General features: G+C 39.3%; 1 protein-coding gene across 2 annotated transcripts in view; it reads left to right on the top strand.

The window, feature by feature from the left end:
• The first annotated feature begins 4,752 nt into the window (after positions 1–4,752).
• Positions 4,753–26,586, top strand: part of LOC126060805 (E3 SUMO-protein ligase RanBP2-like) — a 62,737-nt gene continuing 40,903 nt past the window's right edge. For both annotated transcript variants that reach the window (XM_049857093.1, XM_049857092.1), the window contains exons 1-7: positions 4,753–4,941; positions 14,611–14,678; positions 17,975–18,086; positions 18,552–18,704; positions 22,338–22,568; positions 22,904–23,049; positions 25,257–25,449. In XM_049857093.1, the coding sequence (XP_049713050.1) occupies positions 4,870–4,941; positions 14,611–14,678; positions 17,975–18,086; positions 18,552–18,704; positions 22,338–22,568; positions 22,904–23,049; positions 25,257–25,449 (975 nt within the window). In that variant the 5' untranslated portion in view covers positions 4,753–4,869. The remainder of the gene's footprint in view (positions 4,942–14,610; positions 14,679–17,974; positions 18,087–18,551; positions 18,705–22,337; positions 22,569–22,903; positions 23,050–25,256; positions 25,450–26,586) is intronic.

Raw genomic sequence — 26,586 nt, 5'->3', positions numbered from 1 at the left:
TCTATTTCTGGCTCAAAAGAACAGGAAAGCGAGCTCCTAACATTCAGAGAGAATTAAGGACCTCCCCCCCGCGCCCCGCGCTGCTTTTTTCTTCATTCTCTCACGCCACAGCCCAAAAGCAGCCTCGTCACAGCCTCAGCCACAGCAGAAGCCCACAGGAGTCAAAACTCTGAAGGAAGGGAAACTTCCTCTCCAGTTGGAGCTGTTGTCCCAAGATGGTGAGGCCAACCCCTGTTGCGTTTGTTCTAACGCTGTCCTCTCGCTGCTTGGCCACAGATGTGGGCACGATTGTCAACGTGCACGGCAGCATAGGGCAACTAAACCCCCCAAATTTCTTAGAGTTAGGAAAGCGACCCCAAGTTTCATTCCTGAGACACGCAGGTGTGGACGCGATCCTATTGAGCAAAGCAAAGACTTTGAGAGCTTAACTTTGGAACTTCGCCCAGTTCCCAGACTGGCCACTGGGTGGCGCAAAAAATGGGACAGAACCGCAAAGGTTTTGGAAACTGATCTTGGAGCCATAGGAGTTGGAACTTGTGGCTTAAACCTAACCAGGTAGATGGCTGAAACAAAAATCTCTACATTCTTCATAGGATTTAGCCAACACCAGATTGTCATAATATAATATGCAAATAGCACCATAATTCAAAAGCATCAGTTCTTCTTTGGTCTTCCTTATTCATTGTCAAAACATCTCTTTTAAAGTGTTAAAAAGCAAAGATGTCACTTTAAGGCCTAAGGTAAGCCTGACTCAAGCCATGGTGTTTTCAATTGCTTCATATGCATGTGAAAGACGGACAATGAATAAGGAAGACTGAAGAACTGATGCTTTGAATTATGGTGTTGGTGAAGAATATCGAACATACCACAGACTGCCAGAAGAACGAAGAAATCTTGGGAGAAGTACAGCCAGAATGCTCCTCAGAAGCAAGATGCCAAGACTTCGTCTCACATACTTTGGACGTGTTATCAGGAGGGACCAATTGCTGGAAAAAGGCATCATGCTTGGTAAAGTAGAGAGTCAGTGAAAAAGAGGAAGACCCTCAGCGAGATGGACTGACACACTGGATGCAACAATGGGCTCAGGCACAACACCGATCGTGCCGATGGTGCAGGACCAGGCAGTGTTTCATTCGGTTGTACGCAGGGTTGCTATGAGTCGGAACTGACCCAATGGGACTTAACAACAACAACATCCATTGTCCGGCTTTCCCATGCATGTGAGGCGACTGAAAATACTATGGTTTGGGTCAGGTGCACCTTAGTCCTCAAAGTGACATCTTTGCTTAACACTTTAAAGAGGTCTTCTGCCTCAGATTTGCCCAGTGGAATACGTCATCTGATTTCTTGACTGTTGCTTCCATGGACGTTGTTGAATTCAGGTAAAATGAAATCTTTCACAACTTCAGTATTTTCCCGATCTAAATAATCTATACCTGTCTTAAAATTCATAGAAGTATACATCCCAAAAAGGAAAAATTTTTCTATATTATTATTTACCAAAAATACCAATATAAATTCTATTAAAAAATCAATTTGTGCCTCCATCCCCCACACCTGCCCCTCCTTCACTGTGTGCAGTCTTATTTTCACCTGTACCATTCCTTTCAAAAACAGCTTTTAAGAACCAAGTCTAAAGAACTTTTCTCAGTCATCATTCCTGATCTTTTGCATCATTTCATGCTGGTGATTATTCTCTCCCTAAAGCTCTGCTTTTTAGCTTGTGGAATGCTATACTTTTTGGGTTTTCTTTCAGCCACTTTGACTGCTACAGGTAGTAGTATCTTGTTTTCTCTACATAATTTGTCCCTTTTTTGGCATAGTGGTTAAGTGCTACGACTGCTAACCGAAAGGTCAGCAGTTCAAATCTACCAGGTGCTCTTTGGGAACTCTATGGGGTGGTTCTACCCTGTCATATAGGGTCACTATGAGTTGGAATCCACTCGACAGCAATGGGTTGTTTTTCTTTTTTTTTGTTTCAGACTGAGACAGACTAAGAGGAAAGGCCTGGCGATCTACTTCTGAAAACCAGCCAGTGACCACCTTATGGTTGTCAGGACATTGTCTGACTTGCTTTGGAGACGTCCTCAGGAGGGACCAATCGCTGGAGAAAGACATCGTATTTCGTGAAGTAGAGGCCCAGTGAAGACAAGGGAGACCCTCGGTGAGATGGATTGGCACAACAGCCACAATGGTGGACTTGGAACATGCTAGCGATTGCGCGGATGATGCAGGACTACGCAATGTTTCATTCTGTTGTACAAAAGGTCGCAATGAGTCGTAGTCCCCATGACAGCAGCTATCTGTATTTCTATCAGACAACACTGATATAGGGGATCCATCCCCACAGATACACACATGTACATACATACATAATATACATACACATGTATTGTCATCTATCTGTATCTTCTAATTTTTGCTTTGTGCAAGCTCTGCCTTGCATGGTTACAGGGAGGGTTGTGCTATTATGTGATAGCTCCAAATCCTTCCTCAGTTTATGGGTGAAATACCTACTTCTGCACACAAAAGGCATCTTAGACTGTACGGACATTGAGGGTAGCATATCCAGAAGCTTTTCTTTTCAGAGATGTATTCAAAGCAAAGGTATTAAAAGAATTATGCCCAAGAACAAAAGATAATGTCAGGGTGATGGGCAGGCATTCCGGTTCCTCTTGCTTCTAGAGCTCTTTATGAATATTTTTAACCTCATCATGTCTGTTCAGTTCAGAAGCCGTGCGATTACTGAAAGTGCTAGTTAATAAGCAGTACTTTAGTATTACTATAACCAAACCCATTGCCATTGACTCGATTCTGACTCATAGCGACCCTATAGTACAGAGAACTGCCCCATACAGAGAACTTTCCAAGGAGCAGGTGGTGAATTTGAACAGTCGATCTTTCGGTTAGCAACCTGAGCTCTTAACCACTGCATCACCAGGACTCCAGTATTACTATAGTAATAGTACTATACTATCATGTAAATTGGGAGTACTGAGAAGATGATGAACTGACAGTATAAATGGTTCTGATGAAAAAAGAATAACATGATATATGAAAGGTACTCTGTCTATGCAGTGGATAATAATGAGCAACAGAGAGCAATGGTACTTGACCAGATGGTAAAAAAAACTCCTTAGTTTGATCAACATCAAATTTGGATGCATATTAATGCAACGTTAATTCAAAAGTCAAGGACTCCAGACTAATCAAGTAAAACTAAAAAGAAAGCCAGATATTTCTATACGGATTAAAGTCTCATTCCCAGTGAACTGGCACAGATTCAACATGAGTGATGGAGCAGTTAGAGTAGAATTCATCCCGTTGCTAAGGAGTTCTTTGCACAGGATATTATGATGTCTGATTTGGGGGGACGATAATTACTTTTAAGAATAGGTTGGATGGAACTGGTCTATACTGGGAAAAGATGCTGGCTAGAATGGACAACATTAAAAAGAGAGTGCCTACTTTTAAAGCCCAAGAGGACAGGCTCATAGTCCTGTTTGGTGGAAAATGAGGTTCTGAGGCTTAATGAACGTGCTTAAGGAAAGCCTTTTGAGCTCCTCAAGAAGGTTCTTTGACTCATATTGAGCTCCTCAAGAAGGTTCTTTGACTCATATCTTCTCAGTATATTCAGTTTTCCATCCCAAACCAGATTATCTCTACATGTTATTTCTGTTAACGTCGGTCACACTAGAAACCTCAGAATCGTCCTTCCCTTTTCCCTTATTCACATCCAATGTGAATGAAATACAACAAGCAAATACTGTTTTTTATTATAAAGTGAATACCTGCAGTGCTGTACATCTAGAAAATATGGAAAAATAAAAAGGACAACAGTTACCAATAATCACAACATTCCTAATTGCCAGTTAAAAATTTTAACAGATTTCATTTGATATTTTCCCACATAATTAAGACCCCACTGTATGCACAAATGTAATCTCTTGTAAACCTAAAAATGTCTTCACCATTGAAAACATTTTAAGCCTTGTCTTAAAAGTATGATTTTAAGATTCAAAATCCAGAAGTAAACATAGGGGGAACACAGGTGTCCCACTATTTTGAGGTGTCTTTCACAGTGTGCCTATAAGGGTCCTGTCCCTCTCGCCACATCCTTCCTCACCCCTAGCACTCGGAGATTGTTATCCTACTCTTCTACTAAAATCATATATTTTTTTTTTTTGGACGATCACAGTTTTGTTAAACATATATGTAAACAAAACTCTGATCGTCCTATCTGACCTATATGTTAATAGGTCTCAAAATGTACTCTTTTATATAAAAGCGTGACTTTTAAAACGTATGCTTCGTATTCACACGTATCAGAATAATATATTTAACCAATCGCCTCCAGAATGGTTGTTCCAATTTACCAAAATGGCGAGACTGGTGGTTCTTTCCACAGCATTACGTAATTACAACGAAGAACGTAGGAACAAGACTTCGAAGAACTCAAAACATCCTGCTGATCTAGTTAAGAGTCCTGGGATCATACGTGGTACTGGATAGTTTTCCCCACGCCTCCTCCGGCGAGAGCCCTGCCGCCGAAAGCCGGAATCTGAGCCTGGCTCCGGTAGGCTGGTGTGCGGAGACCCGGCGGCCCGGCCGAGCCCCAGCGCGGCGGGAGGGCGGCCAGCGGGCGCGGCGGGCTGTGCGCAAGCGGAAGTCCGCGGGGCTGGCCGGAGGCCTCGCTGCCGTGGCCGGCGTGGCGCACAGTGCTGATGCAACACGCACGCACGTCCGGCCGCTCCTCAGCCGGCGACGACGCTGCGTCACGCGCTTTTGGGCGCTTCGTCCCCACAGACGGCCGAGCGCTGCGGGCCCCGAGGCTGGTCTCCCGCGCACCGGGAGCCAGGACGGGGCGCGATGAGGCGCAGCAAGGCTGACGTGGAGCGGTACATCGCCTCGGTGCAGGGCTCTGTCCCGTCGCCCCGAGAGGTAGGACGCCCCGGGGAGACGTGGGCCTCTGGCCCTGGCCCGGCTGCGGCCCGCGGCCCCGCGTCGGCTTCATGGCCCCCGGCCGGCCGCCGCTGCTTCGCGCGTTCCGTTGAGGCGGCGGCCGATCGCGCGGGCGCTGGGTTGCGTGGCGCTCGCGAGAGTGCGGGCGGACGGGGGGCGCGTGTCGGGGGCGAAGGAGCCGGGGCCGCGCGGGGCCTCGCGGCGGGGCAGCGGCCGGTGGCGCCGGCGCTTCCTCTTCCTGCTGGCCGGCGCCGAGCGTCCTCGCTTGCGGACCCGCCCTGGCCCTTGTTCCCTCGGCCGCCAGCGCTCCGCGGTGGGCTCTCGCCGCCGCTGTGCCCCCGCTTGGCGCCCCGGTGCCAGCTCCGGCGGGATTCTTTAGTCTCCGGGATTGTTAGCTCCCCGACCGCGGCGGAGGCGGCGGCACCTCCCAGGCTGGAAGTTGGTGGGACCCAGCGGGGACTGACGCAGCTCCGGGAGGGCTTTTCCTCGGGCCGGAGCAGGGGCTACCGCTACATTTGCGACTGCTTGACGCACAGCGCAGGTGACAAGGGATGGTCTCCTGTTTTGAGGTGTCCTGCACAGTGCTTCTAAGAGCCGGGTCCCTCTCATCATGTCCTTCACCACTCCTAGCTCTCTTTAGAAGCTTCTTTCGTTTGCTTTTATTGTTCTTTAATGGAATCTTAGGAGTTCTGGATTCCATAGAGAATGTCACTACTGTGACTTAAAAATTTTAACTTTTTACACAACATACTGTTAGGGAACTTTTCCTGTTTTAAGATAAACCATGTATTTTGGATTCAACAGGACTTTAGTGGTCGAACGTGGAGGGTAAGTGTGGCTGTGCAGAGGATCTAGAGTTGGTTTGCCTGAGGTTGAATCAGGGCTCTTAAGCTGTTAAATTGTGGAATTGGGCAAGTTAAACCGTTTTCTCATTAATAAAACGGAGTTGTAACGTTGATAGGATGATCCATATTAAACATTTAAGACAGAGCTTGGCACCTGTTGTTGTGTGCCGTGGATTTGATGTCGACTCACGGCGACGTTGTAGAGCTGCCCCGCAGCGTTTCCAAAGCGGTAATCTTTATGCAAGCAGATGGCCACATCTTTCTCCCAAGGAGCTGCTGGTGGTTGAAACAACCCACCCTGCAAGGTTAGCAGTTGAATTCTTTAACCACTGCGCTACCTGGGCTCCTTTCTTTGGCACACCAAACCCAAAACCAAACGCATTGCCATCGAGTCGATTCTGACTCATAGCGACCTTTGGCACACACTAAGCACTAAACGTTAGTGGCAGTTCATTTTTGTTTTTGACGTGAAAAGGACAGTCATCCTTTTTTTTGGGCAAGGAGGGTCCTATGATGATAAAGATCTGTTTAAAAATTTTAAAAGAGTTTTTAGAAAAGCAGAACTCTTGGATTATCATGATTGTAATAGCAACATAGTTGAGTCTCTGTCTATATCCCAGGCTTATGTTATCTTATTTAGTGCTCCCAACAACCCTGTGGATACTGAGACCTGGAGAGGTTAAAGATACAGTTTAGCTTAAGAGCCTTGTCATTCTTCAGGAGGGAATGAATAGGTATCTACATCTAATTGTAATTTTGAACTGCCGCATAGTCAGAAGTATTACCGGGCTGGCAGTGTCTACAAAGGACCTTCTTAAGGATTTCTGTACTCTCTGAAATTCGTAAGCCTTTTTCGTTGTTGTTTGTCTTGTTCTCAGTAAGAAGACACTGGCTTCCAAAATATTAAGAACTGCTGGACTAGGCAGAAGTTAGAGGGTATGGAAAATGACCTTTCAGCTACCTAATCTTTCCATCCAATAAAGTGAAGATGGGTGCAAAGTCTTAAGGATTGTTATTACGGTCACCTTTGTCATACACTCAAAGAATATTATTTTAATCAGATGTTTTCTTCAAAGAAGGTGAAGAAAAAGAAGGTTTAGAGCCTGAGAATGTCAGCGGGGTATGGATTAGCAAGTGAGTAACTTTGGAACATGCGAAGCCACTCTTTAAGCTTAGGTCTGAGTGAAATGACAAGATAGGGTGCTTTGAACAACTTAAGGAGCCCTGGTGGCATGGTCCTTAAGTCCTGGCCTGCTAACGGAAAGGTCAGCAGTTTGTACCTACCACATGCTCTGTGGGAGAAGGTTATGGCAGTCTGCTTCCATAAAGATTTACAGCCTTGTAAACCCAATGGGGCAGTTCTGCTTTGTTCTGTAGGGTTGCTAGGAGTTGGAATCCACTTGACAGCAGTGGGTTTGGGTTTGGTTGGACAACTTGGAAGGAGAGATGGGGGGAGCAGAGACAGTAGCAGAGTAGAAAGGGGTCTTAGTGTTTACTTCACTCATTTTGGTAGAGGCTGGTCATGTGTGAACTGACCATCCTTTTTAGGATGTTCAGGTTTTGGAGCGTGTTGATGGATCCATAATCTCTTATCTTCCTGGTCTTCCATTGTACTTTCATTTGCGTATCTCTTTATTTTACCTTTTTTCTACTCTTTCACGCTGCTTTTGCCCTTGTTGAAGACATCAGCCACCTGTTGTTGTTGGGTGCCATCGAGTCAATTCTGACTCACAGAGACTCCATTTGACAGAGTACAGCTGCCCCACAGAGTTTTTTTGGCTGCATTTTTTATGGAAGCAGGTCACCAGGTCTTTATTTGGCAAAGCTGCTAGGTGGGTTTGAACCACCAACCTTTAGGTTAGCAGCCAAGTGCTTAACTGTTGTGCCGCCAAGGCTCGTTATCAGTTACTTGTCTTTCTATAAATTTTATTTTTCCAGGTAGCTTTTTTTTCTATGTAGTTTTCTTGATTTCTGTCCAGTTGACTTCCTAGTCCCCATTTTTGATCCTTACTCCCCAGAGGCAATTTTACAGCACTTTAGTTGTTTGTTGTGCTATTTACATCTATACTTCATACTTTGGAATAGCATATACTTACATTTCTTGATTTCCCCCACACAATTTTAGACACTTTTTATTGACTTTCTACTGTGTTCCTCTAGAACTCTGTTTACAGACATTTCTGTTCTCCTTTATTCTCTTAGGACTGTTTTTTCAGTTTACAAGCATTTTTATAATTATGATAAGGTAGATATTTTTCCATTTGGGTTGTCATTATTTTGCAGTTTTATTTTTCCTGGAGTTAGTAAATTTTTTTTATTGTTTAGTTTTCTGTATTACTAATTCTTTACCTAAACTCAGCCATTTAAACTCTCAAGTATGGGCAAACAGGTCACATAATCCATCATTTTTATTTTTTTTCCCCTTAGATCCTCTCTCTGGGGCACTCTTATCTTCCCGCTTCATTCTGGACTGGTTCTCCTTCTCTTGCCTACACAGCTGTCTTCCCACAACTTCCCTTTATCATCACCATGAGGATTCTCTTCACTTTTTTTCTGTGTTAGACCCTCCTTTTTTTTAATCTCATGTCTTCTTGATTCATTTCTTATGTTTTGATGTCACACAATGTCTAGTTTACTTTGACAAGAAATGGATGAGAGTTTTCTTTTAAAACATTGGATGTCTGTAAAACATCTTATTTGATAGTTTGGTTATCAAATTCTAGGTTTGTAATGTTTGCCTCAAATTTCAGAACATTGCTCCATTTTCTAATAGCTTCTAATGTTGCTGGAAGTCTGAAGTGATTCTCATTTTTGATAGCTTACAGGTTTTCTAAATGTTTCCTTTTAATTGGGAAACTCGTTTCCTTTAATTATGAGAAATTTCTTGTATTATCTCCTTGAGCATTTCTTCTCTTTTTTTTTATGTTCTTTTTCCCTGATGCTTCTATTAACTGAATGTTGAATGTTTCAGTTTGATTCTTTAATTTTTCACTTTTATTTATCTCTTTCTCTGTTCTACTTTTTTGATAGACTCCCTCAACTTTACCTTCTAGAGGAAGGAGTTTGAGGGGCTCATGGTTCAGTATCTAGACTTTTGCTAATCCTCCTATTTTTTCCTATGGAGCAGGTCTCTTCTGTCCTGTAGGGTCACTGTGAGTCGGAATCAACTTGACAGCAGTGAGTTTGCTTTTTTGGTTTATAACCTCTGCCTTCAGCCTTGCCAGTACTTCCAGGTTTGGAGCCTTTTGCTATATACTCAGAGCAAACTCATGTGCTGCTGTTTTATTTTGGGGTGAGGAATGATCAGCTGGCTGAGTAGGACGGGGCATGTGGCATCTCTCAGGGTCTGATGGTTCCTGTTTTCATCCCCACTGCAGTTCTTGATACCTAGCAGTTTGAGTTCACATGTTTGCATACAGTGGCATCTGGTGCATGGAAAGAACCACTGACTGAACCAGGTGTTGTCTTGCTCCATAACATCGGCTGTGCTCCTTCCTAGCTTTGTATTCTAAACAAGGCACCTAACTTCTCTGGGCTTGGAGACAAAGTTTCCAATTTTCCCAAAACTATGGTTTTATATATTATTGGAGCCCTGGTGGCACAGTGGTTAAAGCATTTAGCTGCTAACCAAAAAGTTGGCGGTTCGAACCCACCAGCCACTGTGCGGGAGAAAGACACAGTAGTCTGCTTCTGGAGAACTTACAGCATTGGAAACCCTGTGAGACAGTTCTGTTCTGTCCTATAGGGTTTCTTTCTGAGAGTTGGAATCGACTTGACGGCAGTGGCTTTGGGTTTGGTATATGTTCTTTAATAACTTTTGTTTAATTACCTTAGGATAGTCCTCTCTAATAAAAGAAAGCAAAGTAGGTAGTTGTTATTTTTCTATTATATGCTGACATGATACCTCATAAGGATTTTTTTTTTTGAGGGAGGGAAAGCTGTGTTCTGTTTCATGCCATCCTGACTTGTGTTACTGGGTTTGTTTTTTGTGTGTGTGTCACGCAATTCTTCCTATAGCTTTTCAATTTATGAAGTCACTGGGGAAGGAGGCACTGTATGGACCCAAATCTTATGTATTACTTTTTTTTTTGGGCTTATTAAAATTGTGTGATTAGCTACAGTTCCATCCTTTTTGATATTTTCTCAGGTCTTTGGGAAGAATACTGAGCGAAGTTTAAGATTGCTTGTAGTGCATTTTAGTTTTAGCATATGTCCTGATAAAGCTGTATAGACAAAAATGCTGTCATACTAAGATCACTTGGAATAATCTGAGTGTCACTGTGTTACCATAAAGTTAGAGTTGCTTTTAAAGGTTTTTAAATTAAAATTATCTTTGAAAGGAGCCCTGGTGGCACAATGGTTAAGCACTCAGCTGCTAACTGCAGGGTTGGCGGTTTGAACCAACCCAGTGGCTCCACGGTTGAAAGACCTGGTGACTGCTTCCACAAAGATTACGGCCTAGAAAATCCTATGGGGCAGTTCTACTCTGTCATGTGGGGTTGCTGTGACTTAAAAATCAACTCGATGGCATACAACAACAATAATATAAAAAATATATATTATTCTGGAGTCAAAACTATATAAGAAAATATATCCAAAGAAGTTTACTAATACTTGCCAAATTAAACATTCTTTTGTGTAGCTAGTCTTTTTCTATAGGCTTTCAGATTATAAAAAGTAATATAAATAGTGCTTCTGGGGCTATCTTTGGGTGATTTTATATCTTTGCATTTCTGATGCACACAACTTTTTTACATTGGTGTTGCCACTGTAAATTGAAGGTCTCTAACCTCAGCTGGGCCTCCAGCATTCCACAGTCCATGTCCTTGATCACCTCTTCTTTTCCCTTCAGTCACTATTTTAAACCTTCACTGGTTGCCTTATACTTTACACATTTTACTCAGCCGTCTACGTTGCCTCTTAGGTGCTAAAGTCGAGGCTGTTGAGTATAAATGACCAGACTTCTTGTTCCTTCTTCTCTTCCATCCATATGTTTCCTGTTCAAGACAACTCCCTGCCACCTGTTCTTTTTCTCATCCCTTTTTGTTTACTGAGACTTGAAATTCATATTTTCCCCTTTCTCTGTCTTCTCAACTGGCTGCTTTTGCTTACCCTTAAAACATGTCCGTACTTTTGTTCATCCTAGAGTATGCACATCGAAACCCCACCACCTCCCTGTCTCTTCCCTCACTTTGTCAAGCCCTTTACACGTTATTTAGCAACACTGGCTCCCTAATAGAAGAAGCGGTGTGTTGTAAGAACAGAAAATATGTATTAAGTTGTTGTCTGCTTTTATGCCTTTCTGTAGTTAAAACTAATTATTTTTAACCATGAGCATGTATTATTTCTATGATTTAAAAAAATAAACTTTTTTCTTTGCTGCAGTGGCTTTTGGCTAACTTCTTTGGTAAGGTATGGGAGCTGAGGTTGGAGAAAGGGGGGATTTATTAAGTTAAAATGTCATAAGTGGCGTTCTTAAGTGGCATGGGAGAAAACAATTAATGGCTGTTTAATGATTTGTAAAAATTAAAATTAGGACTCTAGCCCACATTGTTTACCCAAATAAATTCAGAGTTAAAAGTAATCTTAGAGAAAATTAGAAAAAGTAAACAGCAAAGAAAAGATGATTTTTACTGCATAAGAATCTAAGTCTTGTTTCACAAATACTTTAAACATTGAGACAAATGACAACCCGGAAGAACTGTGTGCAGAAATTTTCCCAAGTGTCAGTATGGTTAAGAGCCCTTAACAATTTGTGACGTTCTATTCTCTGCCATATCAAAATTGGGAATGGCCGAAATACGTTAACAAGAGAATGTATACTAGAAACATTTTTCGTGTGCATATTAAGAAATGGTTTCAGTACTTTGAGAATGCCAGGTTGATTCAGTGGTACCTCTTCTGCCTACAAAATTAGCAAAGATTGAAGAAATGAAAAAAAAAAAAAAAAGTCAATCTGAAGAATGTTTACTCTGATTTAGGCACTCAAAATACTGAGGAGGTAAATGGATTTACCGTACTCTTAAAAAAAATGAGAATAGAGGAGGAGAATTTGGTAATAAAAGCTTCAAATATGTATATTCTTTGAACTAGTTATTTCCTTAAGATAAATTTCCAAGGATAAATTTATCATGAGGAAATAACTCATGGCTACACGAATTTGTGTGTATTTCAATAAATTTTGAGTACTTGCCACCTGCCAGGCAATGTTCTAGGGTCCATGGTGGTGATGAAGGTGCAAGGACCCTACCCTTTTGGAGCCTACAAGGAATAGACAAACATAAAAACAATAAAAATAATTACAACTCAGATGCTATGAATGAAATTAATGGAATTTTTTTTTTTAATGATAAAGAATAATGAAGATGAGGCCTACTTAGATAGTTCAGCCAGAGAACGCAACAGGGAGCAGCTGTCCTAAGCCAACTGAAGCTTACCACCATGCTTCTGCCCTAGGCGGGATTCTTAGAAGTGTTCAGTCAGAACCCCACTGAAACTTAGAATCTGTAGCTCCTCAGCCAGGCTCACACATCGAATGTCTGAATCTGTGGTTTCTTTCTTACTGAGTTGAAATACTAGGAAACAAACTATCATCAGTAAAGTAAAACTGACCTGTCTCAGAAGGCCCAGAACCAGCTCATGTTCTCTATTAGTGAGAAAACAATCCATTGATTAGTGAATTCTGCTTCATAAGGATAGAAGGCGCTGACATTGAAGGGCTGAAAAGCAAGATCTCTATGATTGCTTGGCCGCCAAAAGCTGGTTATCAGTATGGTAACTTTTCTGACATCTTATTTAAAACTCAAAAGGTCAGAAGGACAGGAAGGTCCCACTTTTAGGGTCTGTATTTATATTGAAAATTCAGATAAGTGAACAGTTTCCCTTCTGCTCCACTGGAGTTTTCCATCCTTGAGCTCAGCTTACATACACTCTTTTGACAAGTGTACTGCCCCATACTCCCTGCCCGTTGTTGGCACTGGACCCAACTCTGACTTCTCACTGTGTGAGGGGGTGGTAGCACTGGAGGTCTCTCACATGTATACTTACCACTGTGCCAGATGTGAGTCAAGCTCAGCAGGGCATTTCTCAGAGGATTCACTCAAGACCGTTCCCTTGACTATGGTGTGACTAGGACAATGATTATCTTACTCATTCATGTGTGTCTCTAATTAGACAGTGAGGCATTTGGTTTCTTTTAAGAGAATCAAAGGCATTTCAGTTACTTAGGAAATCCCAAGGATTGTCCCTTAGGAACCAAGGGCAAAGACTTACTTTATGTAAAATAATTCTTTACCCTACAGCTACTTTAGAAGACTAATAGTTATTCTACCATTTACCTGCCTATATTGAATTTCTTCATTTTTACATTGAATTCACTGGGCAGAAATCACATTATGTTAATACCTATCATGGGTAATACAGAAGTAACAGAAGTTTACTATAGAAAATTTGACAAGTAAAAAAAAAAACAAAAACTTAAGTATAATATAATTTAATAATTCAGAAGTAATTTGCATTTTCATATATCTATATCTACACTGAAAACATGCAGTTGAAAACAGTGCTTTATAGACATTTTCATTCTAATGTTGGTTTTTTTCTCCCCATGTTTTTGTGTAGTCTTCAAAAATAAGGTCTTTGATGGCTGTGTAATCTATCACATGGCTATACCATAATCTGGTGTGTCCTAGCATTTTGGATTTTTGAGTTTGTGAAATTAGAGAGCTAAGATGTAGACTTGGTTTACTATCTGAAGACCTGAGTTTTTATTTCTGCCTTTTTAATCTCTAAGAGTAAAATACCCATCTGTCAGGTAAATACAGAGCGAACAGTACCTGGACCAGAGTATCCCCAGTGCCTTAAAGGTTCTGAAGTACTTGCTTATTTTTCACTGTAGATGCTTACCCAGGTAGAAGGGAGGTTTCTGGTATACCTCTCCCCTACAAAAGCTGATTTCTGTCTGTTATCTGTAGAGTGAGAGAGCAGTACCACATGGTTTCTAAGGTTTTTTGCTGTTATTCTTACTTCTGGTATCTTCCTGTCTTGATACTCTTTGTTTATTTTTTTAATGTGCTTTAGATGAAGGTTTACAGAGCAGATTAGTTTCTTGTTAAACAGTTAATACACACTGTTTTATAACATTGAATGCCAACCTCACAACATGTCAACACTCTCCCTTTGTGGCCTGGGGTTTCCCATTTCCATTTGTCTAGCTTTCTTGTCTCCACCTGCCTTCCTGTCCTTCCTTTGGGCTAGTGTGCCTATTTAATCTTGTATACATGGTTGAACTACATGTGTTATTGTTTGTTTTATGAGCCTGTCTAATCTTTGGGTGAAGGGTGAACCTCTGGAATGTCTTCAGTACTGAGTTAAAAGGGTGTTTGAGGACTGTACTCTCAGAGTTTCTCCAATCTCTGTCAGACTAGTTAAGTCTGGTCTTTTTTTTTGTGAGTTAGAATTTTGTTCTCCATTTTTCTCCGCTCTGTCCAGGACCCTCTATTGTGATCTCTGTCAGAGCAGTTGGTGGTGGTAGCTGGGTCCCATCTAGTTGTGCTGGACTCAGTCTGGTCCTGTCTTGATAGTCTCGAATTTTTTTTTTATTTATATGATGGCAATAATAAAACATAAGATCATGACTTAGAATATATACTTGTATTTCTACAGGCAATTAAAATACATCTTACCTTTTAAATTAGTAAAATTAAAATATTTCGATATTAACCTTGCTTGGACAAATTTTTAGTCCTTTTGAAAAAAGATTCAAAGTATTTCAAAAATTTAAGAACTCTTTTTTTTTTTTTAGAAGTCAATGAAAGGATTCTATTTTGCGAAGCTGTACTACGAAGCTAAAGAATATGATCTTGCTAAAAAGTAAGTACCAAGCAGTAAACATGCTTTAGTTTTCTAAAATCAATGCCTTACCTCATGTTCTTTGAAATAGGTAAAAGTACTATGTTCTTTAGTAGTTATTTCTAAATGTGTCCTGGAAATAAGAGTTATATCACTCTCTCAGACTGATTCGTATTAAGGATGAACCTAGAATGATTATTTTTTGCATGCCTCTTGCTTGCTTATACCTGGGGCAAGAAATGAATCGTTTTGACTTAGAACACCTTTTCTAAAGATTATTCTGGGGTAGAATAAGTGAACCCTCCTTATATATTAGTTTCTTCCTAGTTAGATATCTGGTACTTTAATCACTTGGAAAATAACGGTGGATACAAAATTAAACTGTGATTACTGGGCAAGAGAATAGCTTGCGTAAAAGATCTTGATAGGTGACAATCTTAGGCTCTGTTTCACCCATAGAACCAAGAAATGTGGTGATCTAATTCCCTGACTCAGGGTGGCTTATAAACAGAAGATTAGGAGGGAGGTAAACTATTAGATGCATTGTTGGAAAAACTGAAATGCTGATAAGAAAGAAAAAAATGGGCACCTTTATGTAACTGGCAGCACTGGGGCTGCTAACTTTTTGTTCTTTAATAATGTGAGGCTTGTTCCCTTGTTTTGGGCTTTGGTTTAATATCACCTGTGACACCTCTGTTACTGGGTGCTTACTTATTTTTAATTGTCACTTGGTTTAAGAAATGGAAATTATCTGCATTTAGTAGTGTATTTAGTGATTTTTTTCTGTTCAATTTTAGTGGGATACATTACTGTTAGAAATTATTTTAAAGTTTAAAGAATAAATAGTTTATTGTGTTTTTGGTGAAAGTTTACAGTTCAAGTTAGTTTCGCAATCAAAAATTTATACACACATTGTTATGTAATCCTGGTTGCTCTCCCCGTAATGTGACAGCACACTCCTCCTTTCCACTCTGTACTTCCTGGGTCCTTTCAGCCAGCTCTTATCCCTTTCTTCCTTCTCATCTCGCCTCTGTACAGGAGCTGCTTTTTTTTTTTTTTTTTTAATCTACTTAAGCTAAGAAGCACACTCTTCACAAGTATCATTTTATGTTTTATAGGCCAGTCTAATCTTTTTCTGAAAAATTGGCTTTGAGAATGGTTTCAGTTTTGAGCTAACAGAGGATCCAGGGGCTTTGTCTTCTGAGGTCCCTCCAGTCTCAGTCAGACCATTGAGTCTGGTCTTTTTACTAGAATTTGAGTTCTGCACCTCACTTTTCCTCTGCTCCTTCAGGGACTGTGTCTTAAGTTCCCTGTCTTGGTGGTCATTGGGTGGTAGCTGGGCACCATCCAGTTCTTCCAGTCTCAGGCTGTTGGAGCCTCTGATTTATGTGGGCCTTTCTGTCTCTTGGGGTCATATTTTCCTTGGGTCTTTGGTGTTCTTCATTCTCGTTTGCTCCAGGTGGGTTGGGACCAATTGATGCATCTTAGATGGCTGCTTGAGAGCTTTTTTTTTATAATTGTGCTTTGAGTGAAAGTTTACAAATCAAGTCAGTCTCTCACACAAAAGGCCGTATACACCTTGCTACACACTCCCAATTACTCTCCCCTTAATGAGACAGCCCGCTCTCTCCTTCCACTCTCTCTTTTCTGCTTGCTAGCTTTTAAGACCGCAGACGCCACTCACCAAAGTGGGATGCGATGCAGCACAGTTTCTTAATAAACTTTGTTATGCCAGTTAACCTAGATGTCCCCTGAAACCATGGTCCCCAGACCCCCGCCCCTCTTACTCTGTCTCTCGAAATATTTGGTTGTATTCAGGAAACTTCTTAGCTTTTGGTTTAGTCCAGTTGTGCTGACTTCGCCTGTATTGTGTGTTGTCCTTCCCTTTACCTGCGATAATTCTTCTCTACTATCTAGTTAGTGGTGGCTTAGTGGTTAAGTGCTACGGCTGCTAACCAAAGGGTCAGCAGTTCGAATCCACCAGGTGCTCCTTGGAAACTCTATGGGGCAGTTCTACCCTGTCCTATAGGGTCGTCATGAGTCGGAGTTGACTTGACGGCACCGGGTTTGGTTTTTTTGGTTTATCTGGTTAGTGAATACCCCCTCCCTCCTTCCCCACCCTCATAACCATCAAAGAATGTTTTCTTCTGTGTTTAAACCTTTTCTTGAGTTCTTTTAATAGTGGTCTCATACAATATTTATCCTTTTGCGACTGACTAATTTCACTCAACATAATGCCTTCCAGCTTCATCTGTGTTATGAGATGTTTCACGGGTTCATTGTTGTTTTTATTGTTGCATAGTATTCCATAATTTGATGATCTGTTCATCTGTTGATGGGCATCTAGGTTGTTTCCCTCTTTTTGCAGTTGTGAACAGTGCTGCAGTGAGCACAGGTGTGCATATATCTATTCGTGTGACGGCTCTTATTTCTTTAGAATCTATTCCAAGGAGTGGGATTACTTCTATTTCTAGCTTTTTAAGGAAACACCAAATCAATTTCCAAAGTGTATGTACCATTTTACATTCCTACCAGCAGTGTATAAGTGTTCCAGCCTCTCTGTACAACCTCTGTAACATTTGTTATTTTGTGTTTTTTTTTGGATTAACGCTAGCCTTGTTGGGGTGAGATGGTATCTCATTGTAATTTTGATTTGCGTTTCTCTAATGGCTAATGATTGTGAGCATTTCCTCATGTATCTGCTAGCTGCCTGAATGCCTTTTTGATGAAGTGCCTGTTCATATTCTTTGCCTATTTTTTAATTGGGTTATTTGTCTTTTTGTTGTTGAGGTTTTGCAGTATCCTGTAGATTTTAGAGATTAGATGCTGATTGGATTTGTCATAATCAAAATTTTTTTCCCAGTCTGTAGGTTGTCTTAAAAACTAATTAAATTTTTTGTTATTTGATAAATTGTTGCTCTTTAGTATTTTCGTTATGGTATCTTTAAAAATCTTTACTATAATCACTTTGTAATTTCTATGCAAAACTCTTCAGTGCTTTATCAAAATGTGATCAGGAAGAAATAGCAATTTATGTGCTTATTTCTTAAGTGTGGGTAGCATTGGAAGAAACATTTGATATATGTAGCCCTTAATGGTAAAATGAGTATGTCGTAAACTGTGTGTTTTAAGTACTATGCATTGTTTTCTGTGCATATTTTTGAGTTAGCTCTGTGTTCCAGTACGTGAATAGGAGTAACTATAATAATTAGAGTAACAATATAAATTAGCTTAGTGGTTGGTTTGATTCAGATAGCATTTAAGTACAGTTCTAAATATGATAATTTACAGATTATTTTTGTATTTTTTTTGAACAGATATGTATGTACATATATTAATGTACAAGAGAGGGATCCCAAGGCTCACAGATTTCTGGGTCTTCTTTATGAAGTGGAGGAAAACATAGACAAAGCTGTTGAGTGTTACAAGGTAGGATTAAAATATAGTCTTTGCACAGCTGAACACACATGCACAGAGTAATTTTTATAATTAATAGTTGTAATATGTTTTATGGATGTCACGAAAACAGGCGTTGGTACCATAGTGCTGTTTAGTAATACAGTTTGAAACAGATTACAATATTATTTGGCCTAAAGTACACTATAATTTATCATTAGGAAGCGAGCACTTGTAAAACAAGATTAACTTGACACTCCATAAATTTTAAGTCTAGCATTGTCAGAAATGCTGCCCATGTACGTGTGTTTTGGCATTCACCTAACAAAAACATAATTTTTATTTGATTGATTTCCAAAATATTCCTAGACACTTTAATATTATTAACATTGAAATAACATCATCTAATAATAGTTTTTCTTGGGTAGAGTGATAATTTTTTAAACCTCTGAGCGTGTATGCTTTAGGACTCCTAATTTCTTTTTTTTCTGTTGTCAGCGTTCAGTGGAATTAAACCCAACACAAAAAGATCTTGTATTGAAGATTGCAGAATTGCTTTGTAAAAATGATGCCACAGATGGAAGAGCAAAATATTGGGTTGAAAGAGCAGCTAAACTTTTCCCAGGAAGTCCTGTAATTTATAAACTAAAGGTAAAAAAAAGAACAAAACAATAGCCATTATAGGAGCAGTTGAACAAAACATAACACACACCATTTTTAATATTTGAAACTTAAATTACTCTTTAGTTGCAAACCTCAAATTGTTGTATATGTGTTTCTTTTCATTTTTTTCTTTTAAAAAATTCTGAGTGTATACTGTCTACTAGATATTGTTAATATGCTTTAAAAATGATATCTTAAATGATAATTATAAACTTATGTTTTATAACTAAACACCTCATGGGATTTAGTTTCTTGGTTTGGAGATTTGGGGTGGTGATTTAATGGTACATCCCAGTTAATTGGCCTAGTAATGTGTTTAACACTTCTATTCTACCTCCCAGTTTGTTGTGTAGTACCTGGGGTCTTAAAAGCCTGCAAGAGGCCATCCAAGGTACAGTAATTGGTCTCTGTTGGCCTGGAGGAACGGAGGAAGATGTGGCTTTTGCCTCGCTGAACAACTGCCTCCTTTGCCTTAAGAACAGAAAAACTGGATGGTGCCTGGCCCCCATTACTGAACATTCTGATCAGAGATTCTAAAGAATCCTGATCATAAGGGGAGACATGGAGAACAGAATTTGAAATTCTCATGGAAACAAGATTTTCCAGTGCCAGGGACTGCCTGTATGTGGGATCAAATTGACAACAACAACTGGATAGATTAGATGGGAACTTCAGGGGCAGTTAGTTCATGTTATTGGGGGAGGAACAAGTCAGAAAAGGAAGGTGGGAATGGTTGCACAACTCGTAGAACTTAATCAGTGTCACTGAATCATACGTGTAGAAACTTTAATTGGTGTATATTTTTGCTGTGTATATTCTTTACGGCAACAGTAAAATAAATTACTAAAAATAACTTTTTATTTTGAAATAATTATAGATTGACAAGAAGTTGCAAAGGCAGCACTGTGTACAAAGGTCCTGTATAGCCTTCATCCAGTCTCCCTCAGTGGTGACACCTTACATTATTACAGCATAATATTAAAATCAGGAATTTGACATTACAATATACGTATATAGCTCTTTGTCATTTTATCACATAGATTCCTGTGCAAAGGGAATCATACAGTGTATGACCTTTTAAGATTGACTTTTTTTTCCCCCTCAGCATAATATCCTGAGATCCATCCAAGTTGTGTATATCAGTAATTCATTCCTTTTATTACTGAGTAGTATTCCATGGTATGTTGGAGCCCTGGTAGCGCAGTGTTTTAAGAGCTTGGCTGCTAACCAAGAGGTTGGCAGTTCGAACCCACCAGCCACTCCTTGGAAACCCATAGGGCAGTTCTTCTCTGTCCTGTAGGGTCACTATGAGTTGGAATCGACTCCACGGCAACGGGTTTTTGGTTTTTTATTCCATGGTATGGATGTGTACCACAGTTAGTTCAATCATTCACGTTTTGGGAGACATTTTGGTTATTTCCAGTATTTAGCTATTAAAAATCTGCTGTGAACAATTGTGTTTGGGTTTTAAAATCTAAAAGAGTATTTCAAAAAATCCTAGAGATAAAAACTAGTAGCATTTTTCTTCCCTTGTAGTAAACTGCTAGACTTTAAATATTAGTCTCAAGTGTTGGATCAAAGTGTCCAGGTTTCTGTACCGTGTTATCTTTGTGTTATGCCTCAAACATGGTGCCCATATTGGACATGACAGTCCAGCCCATTTGGGACAGTGGCACTAAGGAGCATAATGGAGGGGATTATTTTCCTTTCAGTGTAACAGAAGTTAGAGAGATGGTACTGAAGCATCCTGCTTTTCTTTAATAATGCTATAGGGCACTGCTGTTTAAAATCCTTTCTGTGTCAATTTCTTTTCTGTATTTTGGAGTTGAAATTCATGAGATTTATAAATGTGATATCAAATAATTTCATTTTTCCTAAAAATTAAGGCTTACTCGGGTAAGTAGTTTTCTGAGACTTATTTAATGAATGAAAACATTCCTGGCGAGTGGGCTCTTCTCTGAAGTGTGAGAGAAGAATTTCTGAAAAACACCTGTATAATAATGTTGATCTCTTGTTTTTTCACTTATATGAAGGCTAGGTCTTCCTTTGCAGATCTAGAAAGGCCAAGTGTAAGTCTCTGGGAATGATCCAGAAGAAGGGGAGAGATTGATGTAGGAGAGAGATGAGATGCATATCACTTAGCAGAAGTTTGGTCTTTGCTAGGTGGAGGGAGTAGGTGATGGCAAGATGGCATTTACTTCTGTGATGGTTTTAGTTTCCTCTGTGACCAATGCGTGTGATCAGAAGCTGAAAGGGAGGAATGGAGGAAGGTGTGGGAAGTTTGGGGAGAGAAAAGGTACAAAGTGTTTGTCTTGGAGAATGGGCAAAGTGCGTCTATTAGAGATAAAATAGGATTTTATTCTAGGCAGTATCTGTTTGAGTCTTGAGATAATAAAAGCGATATTAGTTAGCCCGGTTGTGATTTCCCCATGCCCTGCCCTAGTTGTTCAACTGTTAACGTGTAGGCACAGGGAAGGCAGATGGTAGGGTTTATCTAAGGTTGGGTTTTTGTCCGTTGAGTCCAGCAGGAATAAGTTAGAGGGGATTTAGTTGAGGGTATCTTCAAGCAGATGGTAGTTATGGATATTAGAGATTATGGCATCTTAGCATGACCTAGAGAAGGTAAAATGTATGTGGTTATCTTATGGATAATTAAAACTTGGTGTTGTCAGTGTATTGAGAGCTTTTCAGAGGAGTATATATGTGACAGTGAGAATACTTGAGCCCCCAGTTAGCTGGAAGAATAAGAGGAGTGTGGTGATCTGAGTGGGATGACCAAAATTAAAATTTTGAAGACCCGTGTCAATGGCAAATTGGATGGCTGAGATTTGAGTGTAGGAAAACGTCATTGGAAAATGAGGTGATTAAAGAGCTGAGTAACTGGGCCGTTGTATATCTTTTAATTGCTAATACCAGAGACATTTATTTGGGGACAAGTGAAGGTGTTCAAGTTGCTGATAGTAGGAATGGGTAGAGTAAGTGGATAGCGTGTTCTTTACAGAATTTTTTACAAAGGGAGTGGGGGAAGGAAAATATGATTTGGAAGTGGCAGGAGGAGTGAGTAGGCCACAAATCCTAATTTCTGTTATGTAGGCAAGGAGAGTAAAAGCTATCGTGGGAGAGAGATGGTGGGGGATGTCCTGACTTAGTAGTCAGTTCCATTAAGGCCAGGAGGTGAAGAGAATCCTCTGAGAAGATGAAGGTAGTGGAGGAGTAGAAGCTCCAAAGTGGGAGTGGAGGGGGTGGGGGATTGAGTCAGGTTTAGGGAGATACGGGGCAGTGTGAGGATAAGGATCCTGGTGATGAAGATTGACTGGGGAGGCTTAGGCATCTGTGGTGACTGGAGTGCACTGGGATGTAGGGCAGTAGTCCTGGTAGTTTCTGAGGTGAATATGAGCAACCCTAACCTTTGCAGTAATCCCAGATGATTCTTTACACGTTAAGGTCCTTGAGGTTTAGTTGATGGGTTGGAAGCAACTCTCTGAACGGGCTTAGTGTGGAATGTAGGATGATACTTCAGGTGGCAACTTCCTAGGGCTAGACATAGTGACAACCATTACATGTTTAAATGGCACAGGTGTTTGTCTAAATGGTGGATTTTTTTTTTTTTTTTTAAAATAGGAACAGCTTTTAGATTGTAAAGGTGAAGATGGATGGAATAAACTTTTTGACTTGATTCAGTCAGAACTTTATGCAAGACCTGATGATGTCCATGTGAACATCCGACTAGTAGAACTGTATCGGTCCAACAAGAGACTGAAGGATGCTGTGGCCCATTGCCATGCGGCAGAGAGAAGCATAGCTTTGCGTTCAAGTTTGGAATGGAATTCGTGTGTTGTGCAGACCCTTCAGGTAGGTAAAAGCTGTTGGGCCTCTACAATTTTCTATAGACTATTACCATACAACCCTTTGTACTTAAACAGTGCCCTCTAAGACGTAAATTGTTTTATTTATGTAGAGCAATTATGAAATGAAATTTTTGTGAGGATAATTTAAAGTGGGCAGATTGTAGACATAAATAAGACATATATATGTATATTTTTGGTGTTTTTATTTATGAGACTGATGTAAAAATCAGTTTGGTTTTATAATGTTATAGGAACGGGTAAATGAATTTGTGGGCATAAAACAATAAATTTTATAGGATTTAATAAAGCTTTGTAACTTACTGTTTTTCTACAAAATAGGACTATCTGGAATCTTTAGAGTGTGTGGACTCTGATAAAAGTGACTGGGGAACGACCAATAGAGACTTACTTCTGGCCTATGCTAACCTTATGTTTCTTACACTTTCCACTAGAGATGTGCAGGAATGTAGAGAATTACTGGAAAGGTATGTTGGCTTACAGAGAGTACTTTTTGTATAAATTACAGGTGTTCTTTTTTGCAGTAATTTGTTCAGTTCGTTGGTCTAAATATCTTTATTGTATCATTAGTTCTATAATGTACTTGGGAGTTATAGTTAATATGGTGAGCTAATTGGAAGGAATCTTATTTACTTTTTGAGAATATAATTAGTTTGGCATGACTTTGATTTCCAGAGGCTCTTATAGTTTAGGCTTGATTAAAATTACCCTTATTGTTAAATACTCAGTTTTGGCATGTGTGATAAACAGCCAAGCTTTAAAACAAATTTTGTAACTGCCATTCCAGGTTTCATTTCTAAAAATGGGATAATATTGAGTTAAAATCACACTAACCTAGTGTGAAAATAAAGTTCTTCACCTGTTAACAGATGGATAGGTTTAGATGTACTATTTATTATAAGCACTTAGCATCATTAGGATTTCAGAAAAAACTGTTTTACCTTAGAAATAAAAGAAATCAAATATAATGCATGATTTTCTTAAGCATTGATTTTAAGGCCTAGTATCTGTTTTATTAAAATAAATTCTGTTGAGCAAAATCATCATTTTGATTTGCATAAGGCTGTTTGAGCAGGGGTTGACTAACACTTGTGGGCCGAATACAGCCTGCTGCCTGATTTTGTAAATACAATTTGATTTGTAACACAGCCTGGCCGCTTGGCTTACATATTGTCTATGGCTGCTTTCATACTACAGTGCCAGAGTTGAATAGGTATGACAGAGATTCTGTAGTCTGCAAAACCAAAAATATTTTCTGGTCTTTTATAGAAAAAGTTAGCCTATCCCTGGTTTAGACTCTAAATTTGTTTGGACATTAATTCTTTTTTACTCTATCTGGCATATGGAAAGAAGTTCTTTTCACTGAGGTGTAGTGGGTAGGGAGTTTTCATGAAGAAGTATTTATTATCCTAAGACGGTAGGGGAAGGGCAGCACCCAAAAAGCTAACTTAAATTTTTAGATTGTCTTAGCAATAGCTGGGGTGTTTTATCTTATGGCTTATACACTCACATTTTTTGGCTATAGGATCCCTTTACACTCTTTGAGGACCCCAAAGATCTTTTGTTTGAGGGTTATGTCTATCAGTATTTACCATGTTAGAAATTTAGAACTGAGAGGTTAAAAATATTTATTAATTCATTTAATATAATAAATCCATTACATGTTAACAATAATACCATTTTTTAAATGAAAATTATTTTCCAAAATGACAAAAAAAGGTAGTGAGAAGAGTGGCATTATTTTACAGTTTTGCAAGTTCCTTTAATGCCTTGGCTTAATAGAACACAGCTGGAGTCTCATGTACTTCTGCCTTCAGTCTGCTCACATATATGTCTTGTAGCCTCTGGAAAACTCCACTGTATACAAGTGAGAAAATGAGAGTGAAAACTAATTTCTTAGTATTATTATAAAAATAATTTTAACATCATGGATGCCCTTGAAAGGGTCTTGGGAACCCCAGAGATACCCAGAGCTCACTCCGTATAAGTGCTGTAAGAAATACCTGTTGCTTAGATTTCTTATTATAAACTACTTTAAAAGCATGCTTCATGTTTCTAGTAAGAGTTTGCTTTTGATTTTCTTAAAAACTTAAGATCCCAAGGACCATTAGTATTTAGAAGTACTCATTAATATATATAGATTACAAATAATAGTGAGAAATACAACCTATTTAACTCTGTAGTTATACAGTAAGACAATAGTTACAGTGTTGATACTTCAGATATCTGTTAGTTTTGCATTTTTAATTTGAAAATGGCATGTCTAATTTGAAAAATTCATACTATGAGTTAAATAATGAAGCTATACAACCAAGAAGGAATTGGAAAATATTTTAGTTTCCCGACTTTATCCTGATTTAATAAGAAACCTAAGCCTGTAGTCAGTAATCTTATACTTTGATTTATATCTTTTCTGTTTGTATCTTGGAGGGCTACAATAACTGTTTTGGAGTAAGACTTCAAAACTTGAAATATAAGGAGAACCCAGGATAAAAATAAACACTAGATGATTCATGCTTTGTAAAATAGAAACTAAGGATTACTGGTTTGAATATGGAAGATGAAGCTTTGAAATGAACTCTCTTTTATTATTTTTATATTGAATTAAATAGTGAAAGTGATGATTTACAATTCAATAGGTGTGGACTCTTTGTTTTATATTTTCATATTACAGTTTTGATAGTGCTCTTCAGTCTGTGAAATACTCTGTGGGCAGAAATGATGAGCTCTCAGCGGCTTTCTTAGAAATGAAAGGGCATTTCTACATGCATGCTGGTTCTCTGCTTTTGAAGATGGCTCAGCATAGTGATGTACAATGGCGAGCTCTCTCTGAGCTGGCTGCACTGTGCTATCTCATAGCATTTCAGGTAAGCCTGCTCCAGGTTTGGTTGTGAGTGACATTTTATTCAGACTGTTGTGTTTCACATGTAGGTGTGCCTCAGTCCTCTTTTGTAGTTTTAATGTTTTCTTTAATGAAATGAACATACTCTTGAAATGAAAAGAAATATAGTTTTCCAAAAAGGTATTAAGCCAGGCTTACAAAAATGATGTGTTAACTTTGGAGAAGATTCTTTTACTTGAGAAAAAAGGGTTCACTGTAGAGTTACTTTTAGAGAAGTCTCCTCCATGTGGTTCATATTATGTCGATATTTAAAAATAATATTAATATTCAGCCCACAGTGTTCTGCTGTTTGCTCAGCAGAGGCTTTTAGGTTCATAAGGAATATATGAATGAAAATTTCTGAAATTAGTGAAGTTCATAATTCACATGAACATTAAAAGGTTCTTGTGATGGTTCATACTTTCATAGAACTCCTGAAGTAATTTTTATTTTTAATGGAAGCTTTGAACTCTACTAAAAAATCTCTCTCAACAGAGTCAACTATTTTAAAACTGTGGACCTTTTTAAATAGTGAAAAATAAATCCCCCTCTTAAATTCACCCATGTCACCCTTCCTAAAAGACAACCACTGCTAGTAGCTTCTTGATTATTCACAAGTATTCTTTGATATGCAAATATATAGTAATCTTTTCTGTACTTAAAGCCTTTTTTTTTCACTTTAGTGGAGGTATGTGTTACCTGCAGCTGAATACTTCTGTTTTTCCATCGTTCCATTTTAGTGCATAGACATCTGCCTCAGTCTCTCTGTCTCGCTCTTTAAACTACCACATATTTCCACTGGACAAATGTAAAATGGAGACCTCGTAGATGCTTGGATTTTATACTATTAGTATGTTTTAAAGCTTCATTATCAAATGATTATAAACATAAAAACAAGGTTGTGGGTTGGCTTAGGGGTCTTTAAGGAGTCGTATCAGGTTAACTTCCTTTATGGTAGAGTATCAGATCAAGGGGATGTTGTAGCTCTACTAAGTGTATCTGCATTTTTGGCTAGATGTTTAAAAAAGCGTCTCTTGAAACCTTTTAGTTAAGAGGAGAATGGTGACTTGATTTGGTTGAGTGGCTTCTTAACTAATTAACTGATCTCAAATGGCAGCTGTTG

This window comes from Elephas maximus, chromosome 17 (genome assembly GCF_024166365.1).
Source record: "Elephas maximus indicus isolate mEleMax1 chromosome 17, mEleMax1 primary haplotype, whole genome shotgun sequence".
Classification (NCBI taxonomy): Eukaryota; Metazoa; Chordata; class Mammalia; order Proboscidea; family Elephantidae; genus Elephas; species Elephas maximus.
This window is presented reverse-complemented; position numbering and strand designations above follow the sequence as displayed.